The sequence below is a fragment of the Podarcis raffonei genome, chromosome 3 (genome assembly GCF_027172205.1).
Source record: "Podarcis raffonei isolate rPodRaf1 chromosome 3, rPodRaf1.pri, whole genome shotgun sequence".
Classification (NCBI taxonomy): Eukaryota; Metazoa; Chordata; class Lepidosauria; order Squamata; family Lacertidae; genus Podarcis; species Podarcis raffonei.
Genome location: NC_070604.1, coordinates 97495973 through 97515923, shown reverse-complemented (window position 1 = coordinate 97515923; position 19951 = coordinate 97495973). Strand labels below are relative to the sequence as shown.

The 19951-nt window shown below is 41.4% G+C and overlaps 1 protein-coding gene across 3 annotated transcripts in view; it reads right to left on the bottom strand.

Annotated features, from left to right (window-relative positions):
- Nucleotides 1-19951, bottom strand: part of USH2A (usherin) — a 427327-nt gene that overhangs the window by 6464 nt on the left and 400912 nt on the right. For all 3 annotated transcript variants that reach the window (XM_053383154.1, XM_053383155.1, XM_053383156.1), the window contains exons 65-70: nucleotides 10282-10491; nucleotides 9525-9763; nucleotides 7745-7962; nucleotides 4093-4269; nucleotides 2014-2097; nucleotides 138-391 (exon numbers count right to left, since the gene is read on the bottom strand). In XM_053383154.1, coding sequence (XP_053239129.1) covers nucleotides 138-391; nucleotides 2014-2097; nucleotides 4093-4269; nucleotides 7745-7962; nucleotides 9525-9763; nucleotides 10282-10491 — 1182 coding nt within the window. The remainder of the gene's footprint in view (nucleotides 1-137; nucleotides 392-2013; nucleotides 2098-4092; nucleotides 4270-7744; nucleotides 7963-9524; nucleotides 9764-10281; nucleotides 10492-19951) is intronic.

Genomic DNA, 19951 nt, shown 5'->3' with positions numbered 1-19951 from the left:
GTTTTCCCTTCGGACAAAAAGCTTCTCCATCTATATGTGCATGCGTGGGCAGGTGTCTGCATGCGTGCATTAATGCGTGCATGCATGCACATGTGGGGAGCATGCCTGCAAAACAATTCACAGTCCAAGCAGCGTACCATGTGCGTCTCTCCTTGTGAATAGACACTCATCGGCGACATCCTCTTTTGAAGCGGGACTAAAGGAGGCCTTTCCCGTGCATAAGGCTGCTTGCTTATTTTCCTCTGCAGGATCAGGGACAGCAGGACTGCTAAAAGGATCAAGCCAAGGATGGCCATTAGGACCACAAACCACAGCTCCGTGTAGAAGGTTGCCTGCTTTGCCTCTGCTTCGTGCTTATCTCCCGGGGTTGTTAACGCAGGGCCTGTGATATCTGGGGAAGGAAGAGGGTGGGCATGCATTATTTTAGAGAGAAAATGTAGTGTGATCTAGCTTCGCCCCTTGTTTGATTTTATAAGGTGTTGGAAAGATGCTGGTGGCTGTTTGTCACACTCTCCTCATTTGCAAGGGGCTGCAGTGGCTCAGTATGCCAGTGGGTTGGATCATTAAGCTTAGTGCACTCTGGAGACTGTGTTTTAAGCCCTGGCATTGCTGCTTGGGTTGGAAATCACCTCTGCATTGGCACCTACCAGGAAAGAGAAGGGTGTGTGTGTGTGTGTGTGTGTGTGTGTGTGTGTGTGTGTGTGTAAAAGCGAAGGCTGATTCATCGACGTAACCTTGAACAGCTGAAACAATTATCAGGAGGTAGTGTGTGTATGTGCGTGTGTGTTCACATGAATATATGTTGCAAAAAGCTTTCTTGCACTCAAGCCAAACACACCACAACAACTGTGTCCATTTAATCCTTGAAGGGGATTTAAAAGAGGGAAGTCTGGTGGGAAATACTTTTTTTAAGGAATAAGTTTTAAACAGGATAGAATAAAGAGTCTCAAAGGGGTCACTGGTCTCTCTAGCAAAGGGTGTGCATTCTTTCTTTCTTTTTGAAAAAAATAATTATAAACCACTTGCTGAAAAAAAGTTACGCAAGAGGTCTATAGAGTCTATTTTAGATAAAGCATGTCTAAAATAAACAGCACAATCAAAAACCAATATGCATCAAACCATCATTAAAAAACAAGGTAAGGTTAACAAAATATTTTAAACAAAGGTAAAACAGGGGCTTGCTGCAACGGAAAATTTTCAGCAGAGGCAGGGAATTCCTGAGCATAGGTCCTGCCACTCTGAAAAGGTGACTTTTCAGGAGCAGACATTACCTTGTAGTGATCTGAAAATAGAAATCATATTCCATCCCCTAGTTTCTTTTGTGGGCAATCAGTTCAAAAACTGGAGACATGAAGGAGGTGCTTCTAACACTCCGACAAATGGGTATAGGAGCTATCCTGCTAGGCGATTTTATGTTTGTTTGTTTTTTAATGGGAGAAGTTGCAGTTTCTTTTTCTCCCTGGAAGTACCCTCCCTGAAGAAAAAATAAGCTATGTTTTAATTGTTTGTTAGGCAAAAAAAAAAAAAAAATTGGGAAAGAAGCAAGCCACCCCAGTGTTCTAACTCCACCACTAATGCCCTGCTCTCACAACTAAAACATAACTAAATCCCACATGAAGAACAACACTGATTATTTGCCTAAACCTCCCTTCCCCTAAATCACTGTGATTTTGGAGTGGCCTTGGAAAACAACTCACTGTGTCCACTGTGTCTCTCTCCCTATCAAGCTCTGGCCATTTCTCCAGTCAGTTTGGCTTTGTTTCTCAGAAGATAAGAGGGGAGGTGGAAAATTTGTGCTTTTGGATAAACCAAGGCTGTAAAGCCAATTGGAAGTTTAAGGGGTCCGTCTAACCCACCTTGAAATGCCTTGTTAATGGTGTGATCCCACCCAGGTACACAGAATCATGATCTGAATCACTTCATTATTTGAGATACACACAGAGCCCATGTGCACCAGTAATATTTGACAGCAAATCCGCACGCAATGGCAAGGAGGAGGCTTTGTGAATTTACCGATTCCTGTAGCAGTGTTGTATTTGATCACCGGTGTTACCGCACTTCCTTGGTCAGTGGTACAAGACACCTGAAATGAATAGGCTGAACAACACTGTATGATTAAAACATGCACACTGTATAAACTTCTTATACTGTCATTTTATTGTTCTGCTTATTTAATTTTCTAAATATGTCTGCTTTAAACCTGAGGCATGGCCTGTCACCAGCACTGATTGACAGAAACCTCCTTTCCCCCTGCCTGCCTGCCTGCTATGCTCATAGTGCAGTGCGCCAATTGGAGGTTCATGAGTCCCTCCCCTACAGTCGGGGTGGCCAGCCCAAGACATTTCAGCACAAAATGGCTCCTCCCTCCCCACCAGGGAAGAAGGGGTGAGTAAAGATCTACATCAGGAAGGAATGGGGAATAAAGTTCTACATTGGGATGTGCTGCCTCTGTGGATCCTGCCACCTGAGGGAGTTGCCTCATCTTGCCTCAAGGATGGGCTGGCCCTGCCATCCATGGCATCCAGTCAGTCTTCCCCTCCTGGGTGGGGGCCTTCAGAAAGAGAGGAATAACAGCCCTTCAAACATAGGACTGTCCTCTGCAACATAATCATTAGCATATAAGTTCTAAATTTTATGAAAACAGCATCTCCTGAAGATGGAAAACTCCTTTTATCGTCTCCCTATTAAGTATTTTAACTACTACTGCATGTGGTATGGTTAATGCCTTCCCACTAAGGATATTGCAAATATTCAGACTTGGGTGTGACTTTCTGTGTCTGCAGAACATAAAGTGAGAAGGGACAAAAAGAAATACTCTTACGTTGCCCTAGAAGCATAACAAAGGGTTTAATAGGCAATAAAGGAGGTAGCTGATCTAGAGCCCATTGTATGTTCTGATACTTGCATAAAACTCTAAAGGTAAAGGTAAATGAACTCCTGACCATTAGGTCCAGTCGCGGATGACTCTTAAGTCCCCCTCACACCTCACTAGCTCATGTCGCTTTACTGGCCGAGGGAGCCAGCGTACAGCTTCCGGGTCATGTGGCCAGCATGACTAAGCCGCTTCTGGCAAACCAGAGAAGCGTATGGAAACGCCATTTAACTTCCTGCTGGAGCAATACCTATTTATCTACTTGCACTTTGACATGCTTTAGAACTGCTAGGTTGGCAGGAGCAGGGACCGAGCAACGGGAGCTCACCCCGTTGCGGGGATTCGAACCGCCAACCTTCTGATTGGCAAGCCCTAGGTTTGGTTTATACCACAGCGCCACCCGCATAAAACTCTACTTGGCTTCAATTCAGGAAACAGCTCTATACACATGAAGGAATCTGCCAAACAGATTCCATATTTCTAAGGTCCGAAAACCACATTTCCCAGCAGTCTGTTGGGGCGTGAGTGTATTTTTCCCTTTCATCTGACAACAGAAGTCTTAAGTACCCCTCACACCTCACCAGCCTGTTAGCTAAGTAATGTTAATTCAGGGTCAAGGTACATGTTGCATTTAATGCATAGTGAAGCAGTTGCATCTACATTTTTCCTTCACTTAATGATAGGCCCAGGGGGTTTTATTGCTAGCAGTACTCCAGTGCTCAAGGAGAGGAGGCCTCAATTTGCTTTGGTCTGCACATGCTGATAGATACCCTCCATCCCCAATCTAAGATAGCTACAAATGTCAACTGTCTCTTTGCATGTACTCCAACAACACTAATGCAAGTTATTCCATGGAGGATACATCCTATCAATGGATACCAGCCATGATAGCTATGCTCCACCTCCTCCCTCAGAGGCAGTGATGCTTCTGAATACAAGTTGCTTGATACCGCAGGAGGGGAGAGTGGCCTTGGGAGAACAGGATGCAGAGTAGATGGGCCACTGGCCCAATCCAGCAGGTTCTTCTTATGTTCTTAATTTGAGACCACTGATTTCCAGTAGGTCTACTCTGAGTATCACTTGGAAATCACTCTATAGGTTGCTGCCTTGAGGTTCAGTTGATCCAAAAGGTGGAGTGCAAATTGTATAAAGGTACCTCATAAAACTAGATATATATGTGACGCATTAGCCAGAAACAGAATGGTGAAACTCAAACTGACTTTTGTCGGATGTCCTTGGCAGATACAGAGTGGTGTCAAAGCCACTGTAGATGCGTTGCCCTCCCTCCATTAGCACATATTCCTTCAGCGGCCCATTCAGTGAGAAGGTGTGACTCCAGTCAAGGTAGAGAGTGGATAAATTGCTGACAACTGTAAATGGAGATTCGTACTGAGGTACTGGCAGAGGAAAACAGACAGAAAAAAAGAGTTTTTTATAAATGCCTCTTTAGTTTTTAGAGATTAAACACATCTGTATAAGCTCTAGAGCCATTTTCACACTCTGCTATGGAGCAGGAAGACACGATATGAGCACGTGGGCTGCTGCAGTTGGAGGATACTAATGCGTAGTAATGTTCAGGACTTTTCACATACATTTATTCAGTAATAATCCTTAGAGGACCACTTGTTAGTGTCAGGAATAATCATTTTTAATGCAATTCAACAAGCTCACCTGAAGTCACAAGCTGCTCTGTTGTCTTTGGATCCACCTTCCCAGGAGCTCCCATAAGGAGGCTGATAGGAAGATGACTGACAGCTCCACTTAGAGCTTCCTGGTTTGAACCTGCCAAACAGCAGGTCCTGAACTTCCTTGAATCTGCTTTTCAACACTCATTTCCTTTACTTTGCTCAACCCTGACTCTCACATCCTTGCCTGTTTGACCTTGGCTTTCTCCCAGATCCAGTGATGTAGAGAGAAAAGGATGACTATTCCCATGTACCCAGGACCCTGTGAGGCTACAGTCAAACCTTGGTTGTCGAACGTAATCTGTTCCGGAAGACCGTTCGACTTCCGAAACGTTTGACAACTGAGGCACGGCTTCTTGCATTCAAGCAGAAGCCACGTTGGACGTTCGGGTTCTGAAAAATGTTCAAAAACTGGAGTATTTACTTCCGGGTTTTCGGCCTTCAGGAGCCAAAATGTTCGAAAACAGAGCCGTTCGAGAATCGAGGTTTGACTGTATCAGGAACACTGGGGGGGGGGGAGAGATGGCTGCTCCCATAGGTATATGGGGACACACATATTTTCTGTACAGTTATAAAGGAAGGATGTTGCTGAAGAGTACTGCACTTGTCAGTGCCAAATGCATTTCAGCCAGAATGGGCCTTCCCCCATATCTATACATACAATAAAATTGTAAGGATGTCATCAAACTGCATTTTGTGTGGCTGCTGACAGGTAGCACTGCAAAATACAGCGTGAAGACAAGCTGGGTTCTCAGAGCTGATGGACCACCTTAGCAGTGTTGGAGGCTGACGAGGATGGAGATGGAGAAGGGTGGCCAGGCCAGTAGGTGACCCAGGTGGGAAGTGAACATGACCCGGCAAACAAGTATACAAGCAGGGGGGTTTTAACAGAATTTTTTTGCGAGCTGTGCAGCAATGGCTGGTAAAGTGACATGGGTGGGGCTCCATTGTTCTCTTGGTTTCCCGAAACTGTGAGTCACTGCTGCTTACCAAAAGGGAAAGGACAAGTGTGGGGAGCTCAGCGTGGCGGCAGGAGCACTGGATTGTGGGGGAAGGAGGTGGCTTTGGCATGGTGTAGGAGGAGAGGAGGTGTGACTTTGGCAAGGAGAAAGAAGGTGAAGGGGGTGGCTTGCCTAGGCAAGAAAGCAAGAGAGCAAGAGAGCAACCCAGGCAAGTTGTAGAGGTTTGACAAAGTCTAAGTAAGAGAAGAAGGGAGGGAAGAAGGGAGGGGTGGTTTTCGCAAGCTCTACGGGGAGAGGATTAAACTTGGGGAGTAAGAGTAGGGTTGGCTTTGGTGAGGGGGTTGGTGAGCAAAAAGAGAAGTGGCATAGCACCTAGTACAGACACAATAACATAATAAACTTCCATAAAACTTAAACTTAAGTTCTAGGTATAAAGCAAGATTGATCATGAACTATCTCACACATAAAATATTTCAGAGAGAACACATACTCTTAAATAGCATTTGCAAAAAATGCACTGCTGTTTGGAAAATCCAAATCTTTGGGTGGTCTGTGAAACACTCTCCCCACTGAGATGCATCTAGTCACATCACTGTTTAGGAAACAGGTGAAGACATACCTGCCTCAGCAGGCTTTTGGATGAAGGGAATGGTGCCTGAAGTAATTTATGAGTGGTTTGATGCTGCTGCTTTTTTAATTAGTTGTACGGAAATAATTGCTTTTCAGTTTTTGTGCTGTGCAATAATTATGTTACATATTATGTGGTAAACTGCCATGTGGCCTCTTGGTAAAGGGCAGTATATAAATGTCTTAATAAACAAACAACAAACAAACAAATAAAATAATGTTATGCAGAATGTGTGGAAAGGATCAGAACCGTCTACTTGGACAGTACTAACTCATCACAACTTGAAAATTTGCAAATTGCAATTGCTGGAATTATGAGCATTCCCATAAATGTGTCAGGAACATTGAATACTTCTAGAGCTGTTAATTATCATTAATATTATTAAATACACAAGGAAGCCATTTTTCATATTGAATTAATATTTAAAGTAATTTAATCTAAAACTGTCAATGGAGTTAATTCCTCCCCTCCAAACTATATTCATTCAAGAATAAATTATGTCTTTTGGCATCCATTCATTTTTATTCTTTTGATTTTTCCTCTCAAAAAATTACTTTCAAAAATAGTTAGAGAGTATTGCAAATAGCCATCTATTTCACTGCTCCAGATAATCAATCAATAGCATCATACATAAGTATATAATCAAACACTCTTCTTGAAATACTGTGTTATATGAAAGTATCTTTATGGACACAAGGAGGGCATGTTCATTTGTCATGATTCTGGCTTTGCGCTAAAGGAAAGTAGAAAGGCTACAAGCCAGTGACTCCTTCTTTTAAATTATGTGTTTCAGAACCGAGGAAAGCGAAACAAAGAACCCAGGGTGCACATACAAGAGACCTGAGGAGCTGATGGAGTTAACAAGCTGAATAAATTAATACAGCAATTAACTAACTAGACTATATAATCAGTGTGACCTGTAATGATGGCTCCTAGGAGGCCAACCTTTCATTGCAAACCCATTGTTGTAAAGCTGCAGAGAAGTCTGCTTTTCAGATCACTAATTTTCAGTAACTTTAACACTGAGTTAATAGGAATGTGTTGAAATAAATGTCCAGCCAAAAAAGAAACGAAAAGAAAAAGGCAGTCTTCACCAAATAAAGGTCTTCAAAGGCAAGCCAACCAATATAGCTATAATAGCATTATTTGGGCTGCCATTATTTTGCTTACCAATGGTTGATTAATGTAAGCCTCTAGTGTGAAGTTGGTGGAGGGACATTGCTTTGGTAAATGGCTCCTCCCAGCTCTTATCACTTGCTCTTTGAAATGAAATAGATGGATTGCTCCTCACTGTCCCCTCCCCCCATGTACCACACTCCTTTGCCGTCTCCACCATTGTAAAGATGCTAAGACAGGAGAATGCTTACACACCATGGCATGAACCCCAAATGGTTTGCCGCAACCATAGAGATGATTAAAAACAATAAGAAACAAGATACAACAAAACTAAATATACCAGTGCCTGCCGCAGTGATCAATGGCCAAGGATAATGCGAGTTGTGTTTCAACAATATCAGGAGGGCCACACGTTCCCATTCATGCTCTATGCATATAAAGTGGCAGAATACGTTTCTTATTCTCTCCTGTATTAACTCACCTTCTTTTTTGGTAGTGAAGCTGATCCATTCTGAAGCAGTGCTTCCTACTGAATTGTAAGACACCACCCTCAGGTTGTAGGTTGTATAAGGCTGTAGATCACTCACATTGGAACGCTGGCCATCTCCCGCATATTTCACTTCAACAGGGCCAAGTTTACAAGCTGATTCTCTTGGCTGCAAATAGGAAGGGCAGGATGTGTGCATGTGGAGTTCATACCTGGAGGAAAAGATGGAAGCACTGGTGAGCCACAATTATCAGGTAAACACAAGCTTACCTTTCCTGCTTATGTGTCTTGATGCTGGTCAAACACAAGGACCTGCTCTCAACTTAATTGCTGCAGAACTCTGCACATCACATTCAATATTCTAATTGTATGTCCATTGATGATGATGATGATGATATATTGAATTTTCTAGTCATCTTATCTTGCCCAGCGGAACCCAGAGCATCTTACAACCAACCAAACAATGATTATTGGCAACTGAACTTTATGCTAGTATTGAAAATATTGAAGTGATAACTTTTTTAGGTAACTAGACCTGCATGTCTAGGGATGAACACAAATCTCTCCAGATCCTTAGTGCCAGCATCATATTTACACATGCTTAGACCCTAATACATTATAAGTCTGGAAAAAATGTTACAAATTCTGGCACGCCAACAACAAATTTCTAAAATCCATGCCACAAAATAGTGTGTTGGGTTTTGAGTTTTCCAAACTAGATGGTAGGGGGCAGGCTAGATGGGAAACAGTGCAGTGGGGTAGGGGTAGGGCAAGAAGAAGAAAAGGCCAATGTTGATTTGTAGACAGCTAGTATCTATACGCCTGGGATTTTTCCAAGACTGTCAATTCCAAAGGAACAGATAATTAATCTGTCTAGTTTTCTTAGGCACTGATATTCATTCCTGATTTGTCTAAGGAAAATTAAGTTTGGTGGCATCAACAAGACACTGAATTATTTTGGTATTTGCTAGTTCAGATGATGTAATCACTGTGATGGTGAGGATTTACTAAGCTATAGGCCTCTAATTTGGCTATATGCGAATGGTAGCAGGTCATTGTCTGTACATCCCTTGTTGTTGTTAAAATTGTATATTGCCCTTCATCCATAGATCTCAGGGCAGTTCACAACACAGAAATACAAGATAAAAAACACAAAATACATAATAAAAACAAGAACAAACCAAACCAATAACGCCTTCCCCATGTTGGTGAAAGGGTGTGGCACATAGTCTCCAGCCAAGTCTAGCAACCATGGCTGCATATAAACAACCTGATAACATTTGGAATCTCACCAACCAGCTGTTTGGATGGAGCAACTAGATTTAGTCTGTTCTTCTCCCCCCCTCAAACATTGATTGCTAGGATTCCAGTTTGTTTTGAAGGCAATGCGTACACTGGGTGACATTCAACTAAGTGTTATTCAGAGTACACCCTCTGAAATGGACCAAACTTAGCCATGTTCATTAATCCAAATGGGTTTACTCTGAATAAAACAGAGTTCCAACATCTCCAACAAGGAGATTCCATTTGATAAGGCTCTTTAACATCAATGGGCATTGTGTTCCTTAGGCAGTCTTTGAAATCTCCTGAGTCTTTTCCTTCATGCCGCTTACAAAAAATAAAACCCTTTAGCGTCTTTCCTATTATTGGTACCAGGTGTGAATGCTGTTAAAGTTGACTAGAAAATGGAAGACAGACATTTGAGAATCAACTGAAGAGTCAGTCCAGCCAGCACAGATGTTAGTTCTGATACCAAGTATATCCTAGCAGTTACCTTCTGACAATGCCATTGGGTTCCCGAGGTGCATCCCACTGCAAAGAAGCATTCCTTGAGGTCATGCTGTGAATGAAGGGAGGAGGCTGCTGTGAGGGTGGAGCTGGCTGTGTGGTGACATGTGCCACGGGTCCTTTGCTGCAGCAGCTGAAACAGGTACAGGCTTCCACCCCAACAGAATAAGTGGTAAAAGGCCTCAGGCCGTGAATGGTTTGTTGAGTGGCTGTTCCTTCGGACAGCTGATAAGAAAAAGGCAGTGCCGGATTTACGTATAAGCTAAACAAGCTATAGTTTAGGGCCCCACTTTCTTGAGGCCCCCCAAAAAAATTAAAAGGGGAAAAAACTGGGTGTACATTTCCAAAATATAAGATGAAAAACAAATAAAATAAAATCTACATACAGCAAGTGTTTTGTGTTGTGTAGGTCCATAAATTACCATATAGCATATATTCAACACAAAAAACAGCGACAATTTGTTGTTGACAAAGGACAGCTGGACATATAAAGGGCCCCATTATCTTCAGTAGCTTAGGGCCTCATCAAACCTAAATCTGGCCCTAGAAAAAGGACAGAACATTGCACAGCAAACCACACTGGAAATGTGGTCTTTTTCTTATTTGCAGAGTAAAGGAATGAAATCAAACATAGTGCTAGTGCTTTTTTTTTTTTTACATCAGTGGAGATTCCTAAAAATCAAACAGCAAATATTCTTATCAGCTCAAAAGAAGAATTATCAGCTCAAAAGAAGAAAACTCACCACCATATCCTTTCCCTTTGTGTTGTTTGAGAACAGCCTGTAGAGACTGACTATTCCATTTGGCTTAAGTGGAGGACTGATTTTCACCACAGCTGAAGTAGATGCCACTGTATCAAATAGAGGTGCATGAAGTCCTTCAGGAGGGGCTGGGCCTGTCTTACATTGGGTCCAGCTGCTAGCAGTCCGGCCTGCAGAATTGACTGACCAAACCTTAAAAATACAAATAACATTTGAGCTGTGAGATTTCAAGCAGCCTTAAGTAGTCTGTGGGGAAGAGTACGGGCTTATTTTCATTTGCACCACATAATGGTATATTTATTCATTTTACTATTTTTAAAAGTATGTGTGCTGCCTTTCTACAAATAGCATTCGTGGTGGCTAATAAGGAACAAAACCTCATAAAAGTACAGTGGTACCTCTGGTTATGTACTTAATTCGTTCCGGAGGTCTGTTCTTAACCTGAAACTGTTCTTAACCTGAAGCACCACTTTAGCTAATGGGGCTGTGCAATTTCTGTTCTCATCCTGAAGCAAAGTTCTTAACCTGAGGTAATCTTTCTGGGTTGGCAGAGTCTGTAACCTGAAGCGTATGTAACCTGAAGCGTATGTAACCCGAGGTACCACTGTACAATGTAACAGAAGGTAAAAATGACAAAATTTATAAAAGCTGTTTAAACTAAACAAGTTGAATAAAAGTGCTGAATTCAAACAATGGACCACCAACAGACCCACACACCAAATCAAATCAACTAGTAAACCAAATTAAACAAACAAAAAAAAGTCCATCAATAATGGACTTAAAAGGTAACAACAAAACTTCTAGACCATTTTTACTCAAAGATAAAGCAGGCTTGGTCAACTGAACCTTGCCACACCCACTCCAATACAAAATCCCTTGAAGCTAACAAATGTAATACATCAGCAAAGGTCTAAGCTCCCCCACTGGCAAGCCAGCATTGCTAGCCACAGGCCAACGGTGGACGCAGATGTTGTTGCACAGCACATACAGGCAATTGCAAGGTCTTGTGGTGGCAGGACAGATTCAAGAGCAAGGGAGACATCTCACAGACCTTTCTAGGCATTTTGGACATCTTAAAAAGCTACATACAAGTCTGGCACACTAATTAGCAGGAAAATTGCTAGGAACTTAAAAGACAAAGGGGCATATATTTGCATATGCTTGTTAATGAGTTTGTGTGTGTATTAAACAAACACATATTTAGAATTTAAACTTCACATAGCCAGCCAGCAAATCTCCTATCCAAATCACCTCAAATAAATTATTCAGTTAATCTTCACCCCATCCTAGATCACTCAAAGTCAGCTTCTCTTGAATTCATGTACCCTCAATTAATTTCGCAAGAAATCCTGCTCCAAATCAAATTCAACTCTCTCTCATAACCCCCATTAATTACCCCAAATAATCTCTAAATAAAGTCTTTAAATTAGTGTGTTTCTACCCAGTAAACTAGAGCGAGCACCCTCCCAATTTAATATTCCCAAGCTCATAACCAACCCCAAAACATTTGGTATACTTAGGTAAATATCTGCATGCTATAGGTTCACCCTAGTAACACCTCTGGTAATTAGTGACAGACAGTATTGCAAGATGAAATTGTTCCCTTGCTTCACTGAACATCCTACTGCAACCTAACTTTCTACACTGCTGCAGCACACACATGAGCGACTAGGCTGCTAGGTGATTTTATTTTTCAAATAAACACACTTCATATTTGAACAGCTGAAGAAGTGCCCAGGTACATACATACACATATGCAGGAACAGGTTGAGCTATATTTAAGAATTCAGTTATTTTTTAAAAAATCATTCTTTCTCATTAAGGTTTCCATTATATGCTATTACAGTGCTCTCAATATTTCTGTCTTTCTGGCACAGTTGAGTGTCCATTCAACTTTCAACAGATAAGTTTTACGCTAGGCTGGGTAGCATGGAAAGGCTAAACATTGCAGTGGTACAGACCCTCCTAGCAGCCCAGACTATTGCATGAGCCGTACCACTCCACTTCTCCATTTGTGTTTTTCTTCATCAGCAGGAAACATTAGTAGAGGATGTAGGATAACTATGGAACTGACCTCTGTGTGAAATGTTGACAATCATCAATGCTGCCTTGAGGTATGACAGTGCTATGTAGACCAGGTGGTATATTCTGGTCAGTCAACCAAAACAGTATATTTCTGATGTTCCCGTTACTCTTATTTAGTAAATGAGACAAGACTTTAGTTACTGAAGTTTTTTTCTTCTTCTAATGGCATTAATTCAATTGATCATACATCAAATTTCATTTATTGCTTAATATGGAAATGCCCTCTCAAAAAGAACACAAGTCAGCATCTTCTCTATTATTCATACTGCTTTTGCCAAAATGCTCACTTTGTTATATTCATTTTGTTCTATCAATCAACACACATGGTTTTCAATTCGACGATTCCAAGATCCGGTCGCTAGAATTGCATCTAATTAAAAACAGCTCTTCTCTGTGAACGGATTTTGTTTTTGTCAACTTCCCAAAACCAGAGTAATCTGCACACTATATGAAACTCAGCACTTATTAAGCACAGCCTCCAACAAATCTGCATGAAAATTAAATTTCACTTTCATCAAGGAGAGAATAAACATATGGAAGGATGTATAATCTTATTTATCAAATATCATTTGTATAATTAAACACGAATAGCATAAAAGGTTGACTTAGGTCATCATTTGCATGAGTAAGTAATTTGTAGAATGTCAGGTACAATAGATGGAGTAGATGGATGTGTAAGTGTATAGGGTTAAATTAGGCTCAATAATAGTGAAACACACAGTGATCAATCAGAATGATAGATCTAAATGGCAATACAAGAGGACTGTCTGTGTGATTTTTAGTATTAAGAATTCCTTAGTAAGCTTTCACGTTGAGAAGTTCTATCTACACTAAAACATGCTCTTATGCAATCTCGTCAGTCCACTTTTTTGGGGAGTAGCTTTGCATTTCGTTTAAAGAAGAAAACCAGTATAGCCTTCTAGTCTTGTGAATGAACGGTTGAGAAATTTTGGCAATTTGAAAAGGAAAAGTTTGGGAGAGCAGGAATGTGATGTGGAAAATATAGATTCAACTGCAACCGGAGAATCTCATCTACAACAGTATTTGTTGCTGATGCAACCAAGAAAACAGCAGTTTGGGCCCTAGCAGTGTAGTTCCACTACACTGATCTCTAAAAGCGAACTCCTAGTGTATGTTCTCAGGAGTCCATGTTGAAATTATTTGTTTAATCTCAATCAGTTAATTAGATAAGCTGGATGGAACCCAAATGCTAAGGATGCCTCCATGTAGCTGCTTTCCTCCCCTAGCAACTGCACTAAGCAGGAGATGCAAAGCTAAGCAACATAGGAAGTTGCCTTATACCATGTCACACATTTGGGCTACTCAGCTCTGTATTTTCTACACTGACCAGAAGTTACACTCCAGGATTTCAGACTCAAGGCAGTCCAGTCATGCCTGGAGATACCAAGGATGGAACCTGGGATCTTCTGCATGCAAGGCAGGTACTCTGCCGTTCTTCCCAACCACAGTGGAGCTTTCATATACTCAGCTTTTCCCACATGGAAATTGAAATTCCTTATTTCCACACACTTTCTCCACAGGTTCACAACTCCCCACTCGTTTTGAACACATTATTGGAAGGCCTTCTCCGCTGCTGTATGTCAACGTAGTAAAGGAAAAACCTAAAGTATATTTATTTAAATGGGCCTGGTTTTCACTTACTAGCTCAAACACATCCAGATATTCAACTTCTGGGGGCTTGGAAAATGGAAAGATTGTCCAGTTTAGTCAACACTGTGTATGCGATTGCATGAAGACATGCCCCAGAGCTCCCCAAATGGTGAAATAAGGGCAGCAGTGTATCAGTGAAGCAGTACAGTGGACGCTCGGGTTGCGAACGTGATCCGTGCAGGAGGCATGTTTGCAACCTGCAGTGTTCGCAACCCGCAGCGCTGCATCTGCACATGCGCAGATCGCGATTAGGCGCTTCTGCGTATGCGCAGGCAATGAAACCCAGAAGTAACCTGTTCTGGTATTTCCGGGTTTGGTGCGGTGCGTAACCTGAAAACGCACAACCTGAAGCGTCTGTAACCTGAGGTATGACTGTACCAGAAATAAAGAATGTCACTACAAAAATGAGGGAGTTGGAGAGTATGCTCTTTTGGCATTGCACCTGCATTGCCTGCATTAATTCTTCTTTGCAAACTGATGCATAAATTTGGCAAACTGAACTTAAGGTTGGAAGAATAAGACACCCAAATTTGTGCTTCTATCCCTAGGGGAAGCTAGCAGATGGGGAGAGGCTTTGGACCCTGTTTTGTGTGTGTTAAGGTGAGGTCAATTATAGCTTTTCAATTCTGTTATTGTAGCTTCTAGCAAATTTGCACAGTCACATAAGAAGCAATGCCACGATCATCCTTACAAAGCAGACGGATAAAGCAGATCTAGTGAGACATGATCCCCTGTGCAGGGAAGAATGGATAAAAGAGAAGATGAAACAAAAACAAGGAGAAGCGTAAAGTTCATCAAGCACAGCCAACTTATTCTAAAGGAATATATGCTGTTTATGAAGAGAATTAAAACTTGAACTGTATGTGCACACCCAACATATGGGGGTGGAGCTGCAAGCACTGAGCTGAGAGACATTTGCAGAGAAAATGGCACAAGCTGGATTTAAACTAAATTAAGGAGTATATGAGCTAAGTTGAATGCTATTTATTTTAGACAATGAAGGCCAGTGCTGTCATTAAGCTACCATACCAGTTAATAACCATACAAGCTAATAACAGCCATCCCTGGAAGTTTTAATACTGCATTCATGATGAATACCTATAATTCTCATATGAGAATCTTGAAATATCCTTCGAGTAATAGATTCAGGTCGAAGTCTTCTGGTCTATGGCAGGGGAAATGGGAACAGAAAGTACTTGCGCCTTGAATTCTTCAACTATATATTGCCTCCTTTATAATTTAATCTTACATCATGCTGCGCAGACCCCCAAATCCAAAGCGCTGCCAAAATTTCTATCATCATTAGAAGGTGCACAGGCTTAAGAAAGCCATAAGAGGGCTCCAGATTCATCTACACAAGCAGTAATTCAGATGTCTTCATCTTCATTTTCTTGGCCACGTGCCCAGACAGCACTTTGAAAAAAAAGGGAAAGCTTAGTTGAATCCATCTACTTAGTGAACGAAAGAATTCTAGGCACAGCGAATGGAATCTTGTTTGGCAGCTGAAAAATGTGCCTTCACAGAGCCCTGCTCCTTCAGGCTGGTAATGGAACAGTCAGATGACCAAATCTAGAAGGGTAGCCAAGGTGGTATATCAAGTGGTTGTGCTACAGACCTCTGTGATAAGATATGGCAGAAGAATGGTCCCCAAACAGCCATTCCTCTGGTGACTGTCTACACAGCAATCTCTCCAAGTGACCCATTGGCTTTCCCGCAAAGACGGAGGGAAATGTTTTGTTATTGCAATAGAACTAATGTAAAACAGACCAACCTTTAAACATTTCAGTTTAAATGTAAGTGATTTCCCAGTTGCCTAATGGCTACTTGAGGGGCCCCTCAAGAAGATGCTGTTGAACGCCTTCCTTTTAACTTCCATGAAAGTATGTTAGGGACATCTTTGTGAATCGTATGTTTAAACTTGCACTTTTTCCTTGTTGCATTGTTGTTGTTTTATTGTTAGACAGCTCAAGCATGCAATTATTTATTTAAAACATGTATCTAATGTTGATAGGACACAGGTGGCACTGTGGGTTAAACCACAGAGCCTAGGACTTGCCGATCAGAAGGTCGGCGGTTCGAATCCCTGCGACGGGATGAACTCATGTTGCTCGGTCCCTGCTCCTGCCAACCTAGCAGTTCGAAAGCACATGAAAGTACAAGTAGATAAATAGGTACCGCTCCTGCGGGAAGGTAAACGGCGTTTCCGTGTGCTGCTCTGGTTGGCCAGAAGCGGCTTAGTCATGCTGGCCACATGACCTGGAAGCTGTACGCTGGCTCCCTCGGCCAATAAAGTGAGATGAGCGCCGCAACCCCCAAGTCGGTCACGACTGGACCTAATGGTCAGCGGTCCCTTTACCTTTACCTTTATCTAATGTTGAAGCATTCACGTTTCTATGTGGTATACATAAAAACAAACCACAGAAAATGGGACAATAAAAAAACCCATCATAAAATAGAACACTACCTTAAAATTGCCTGCCAGAATAAGGAAATCTTAGTCGTGTACCTGAAGTTCAGCAAGGAGGGTAGGTGCTGTCTAATCTCAGTTGGGAGGGAGTTGCACAGGCTTGGGCCCTGAATGCATGGCTCCTAGTAACCATGGGGGACCATCAACAGATCATAAGATGGGTCGTAAGATGGTGGCCTCCCCAGACCCAACATGCCATGTGGCAAAGGTTGCCCACCCAGAGCCCCAAGTGAGCAGTAATTATAAGACCCTTATTCCCCTCACAGAGCTATAATTTGCAGAGTTGCTTGGGAAGAGGGATTGATTGTTAAACCATTCTGAGAATTGTAGCTCTGGCAGGAGAATGAGGCAACTCCTAAGAACTCTCAACACTTTCAACAAACTACAGTTCCCAGGATTCTTTGGGGAAAGTCATGACCGTTACAAGTGGTATAATATTTATCTAAATGTATGGTGCAGATGTAGCCTTGGTCTGCTGGATAATGAAATCCGGTGAGTCAACTCTGGGATATATAGGTCTTCATATGTAAAGTCTTTTTTTTTAGAAACAGCAGCAACACTTCTGCTTCCAGAACTTGTTCTTTTCATGATGGAGAGGCAGAACAAAGTATTTAAGTCTGACATAAAAAAGGTTATCAAAGTTTCAGCCAAACCTTGTTCCTTTTAATATTCTAATGCATCAGTAACGAAGATGAGATGCAAACATGTTTAACTCCAAAAGGCAGACAATTTAATAATTTGTTTCCTATGGGTACATAATGAGATAGTTAAAACATTCCCAGGAGAGAGATAAGCAGATATTAAAAGGTCTTTCCAATACCTGTAATGGCTAAGGGCAACAGCTAATTCAATAGATTCGATCAAAATCACTACTTCTTTCAGTGCTGCTGATTTATTACTTTGGCTGTAGTTAGTCATCACTCATTTTAGTTTGCTTTTCAGTGCTCATAAATTATGCCTTATAAATAAAAAGATACAATCAAGGAAATCATATCAATTCATCTACAGCCCTGGGGTGTATTTTCCCATGGCACTCACACTAATGTCTTTTTAAAAGATAGGCTTGTCATGGCTTTTGAATATGTCAGAATCACAATCTACCTAAGGAGGTCTTGGGAGAGCAGAGCCATAACAGGCTCATAACTAATGTGGAGGGGCCAATAAATCAGATACCTTTGTTTGGTTTAATGAATAAACATAGATTCATAAACAGCCTCCTTGTTCATAGAGGTTTGCAAAGGTGGATAAACTCTGGTCTGCAAAAACGACTCTTGAATTTGCATGATGGCAATACGATTTCTGGATAGCTTGAGCTTAGTTTACAGAAGTTTTTGATGTTTGTATTATGGTTTTAGTAATTTTGTAATCTGCCCAGAGTGGCTTGGGAAACCCAGTCAGATGGGTGGGGGGTATAACTAATAAAATTATTGATGTATTATTATTATTAATTATCATCATCATCATCATCATCATCATCATCTCATCTGCCAGCAAAGCAAGAGAGCACACTATCATACTATCTATATTATACTGTACGTTCAGGGCTTTTTTTCCAGCCAGAACTCTCCAGAACCAGTTCTGGTACCTCTCAGGTTGGCACCATTGCCATTATAAGAGAACAAGGGAGGTGTTCATGGTGAGTTCCAGCATCTCTTTTTCTAGAAAAATAGCACTGTATATGATAATCATATTAAATAGTTAATAATGCAGTATAACAATATTATAGCAAGGTGGACAACTATATGATTACTATTATTTATAAATTATTTAGTTTCATTTATTTGTAGCTTGATTTCCCATCCCTATAAAGACAAACTAAAACTTCAGGCTTTTGCTTTTTCAACCCCTGGCTTATGATGGCCACTAAAAGAAGCTAATTCTTTAGAAAGACCAAATAAATTTATGGTTTATATGGATCTGGTAGTGGATAACAGCCAAATATGTACCACTCCCCATTTTGAGATACAGTTTATCTCTGATCAGCAACATGATATTAATATCATGCTCTGCTTGTAAACCTCCCTGAAGAGAAGGCCTCTGTATGTAGTTAGAATGCTGAGTTTTGACAAGCTGTTGGTTGGAAATTTTAGAAAGTCAATAGAGCACAAACACAGTGTTTCCCAAACTTCTTGTAGACCAGACACACTTTATTTTCAGAGAATGACAGGGTATAAATCATCTAGCTTCAGTGTGGCCCACTGCCAGTCCTTTTTTTCTAAAAAAAAAATAAAATGTTTAGAGGTACTCTCATTTTCCTACTCATATTGAAATACTGCCCCTCAATGAGGCCAAACTTAGATTCACAAAATGTTTAGGGGTATGTGTACTCCTGCGTCCCCCTAGAAAAAAAGCACTGCCCACTGCTATGTTTCTTCCTGACCCAATGTTCTGGACATGTCTCCTAATTGGAGGAAGCAAGTCCATAGCTGTCAGTCATGCAGAGTTTCAGCCTCCTCTGAGGATGGGAATTCTGCTTGCTTTCTAGACTAGGCAACTGAATAGTCTAAAGGACACCTGATGCATACTCATAGCAGGATAACCCAAATCCAATAGAGTCTGAGCAGAAGGACATGAAGGCAGAACAGAATATCATTCAGAGATACAAGACAGCACCCTCTGCAGCCAGTTGGAAAATTAGTATGCTCTGGCTTGGGGATTATTGCTCTTCCAGATCAACGACTCTCCAGAGGTGTTTCCCATCACCTAATGCCTGATCCAAACTGGAGCAGCCAGGATTGAACCTGGGACCTTCTGTAATGCTCTAACTTGAGTCACAGGCCCTCCCAATATTGTCCTAAATACATGGACTTTTGCTAAAGGTTCAGAGAAAGAAAAGGAAGATTTCCCCCCCCCTTACCTCAGTTGTGCTGTTAATGTCAAACCCATTAAGCTGGACCTTGATGACTGACAGCATTTTTTAAAGTGTTGCAAAGGGCCTGGCTCTAGTGCCTTAATTTTAGCTTCATTCAGCTGGAGGAAATTTAGTTGCATTTAAAATTTTATGGCCAGCAAACAAGCCTCCGAGAGAGAGGCAGCAGAATCAATATCGTGCTTAAGTGAAATATAAATCTGGGTTTCATCAGCATAATAGCGAAAGCCAATCCCTATACTTATGAATAAGGTGTCTCACAGGCAACATATAAATTGTCAACAATGGTGGGACTAAGAATAGATCCCTGAGGGATGCCACAAATGACAGTAATGGCAGAGGAACACACACACATGCGCACATAAGACTGCTAAAGATATGCAATTTGAACACAACTAGATCCAAGGACTGTCAGACTTACTCAGTTTCAGCATGGACCTTAATAAAGAATTAATTAATAAAAACCAGGTGGAGAAACACTCATGGCAAATCTGATCAGACATGGCTTTGAACTCATTTGAAGGCTTATTCAGGGATGGATATGGCTCAAAGGTCGTAAC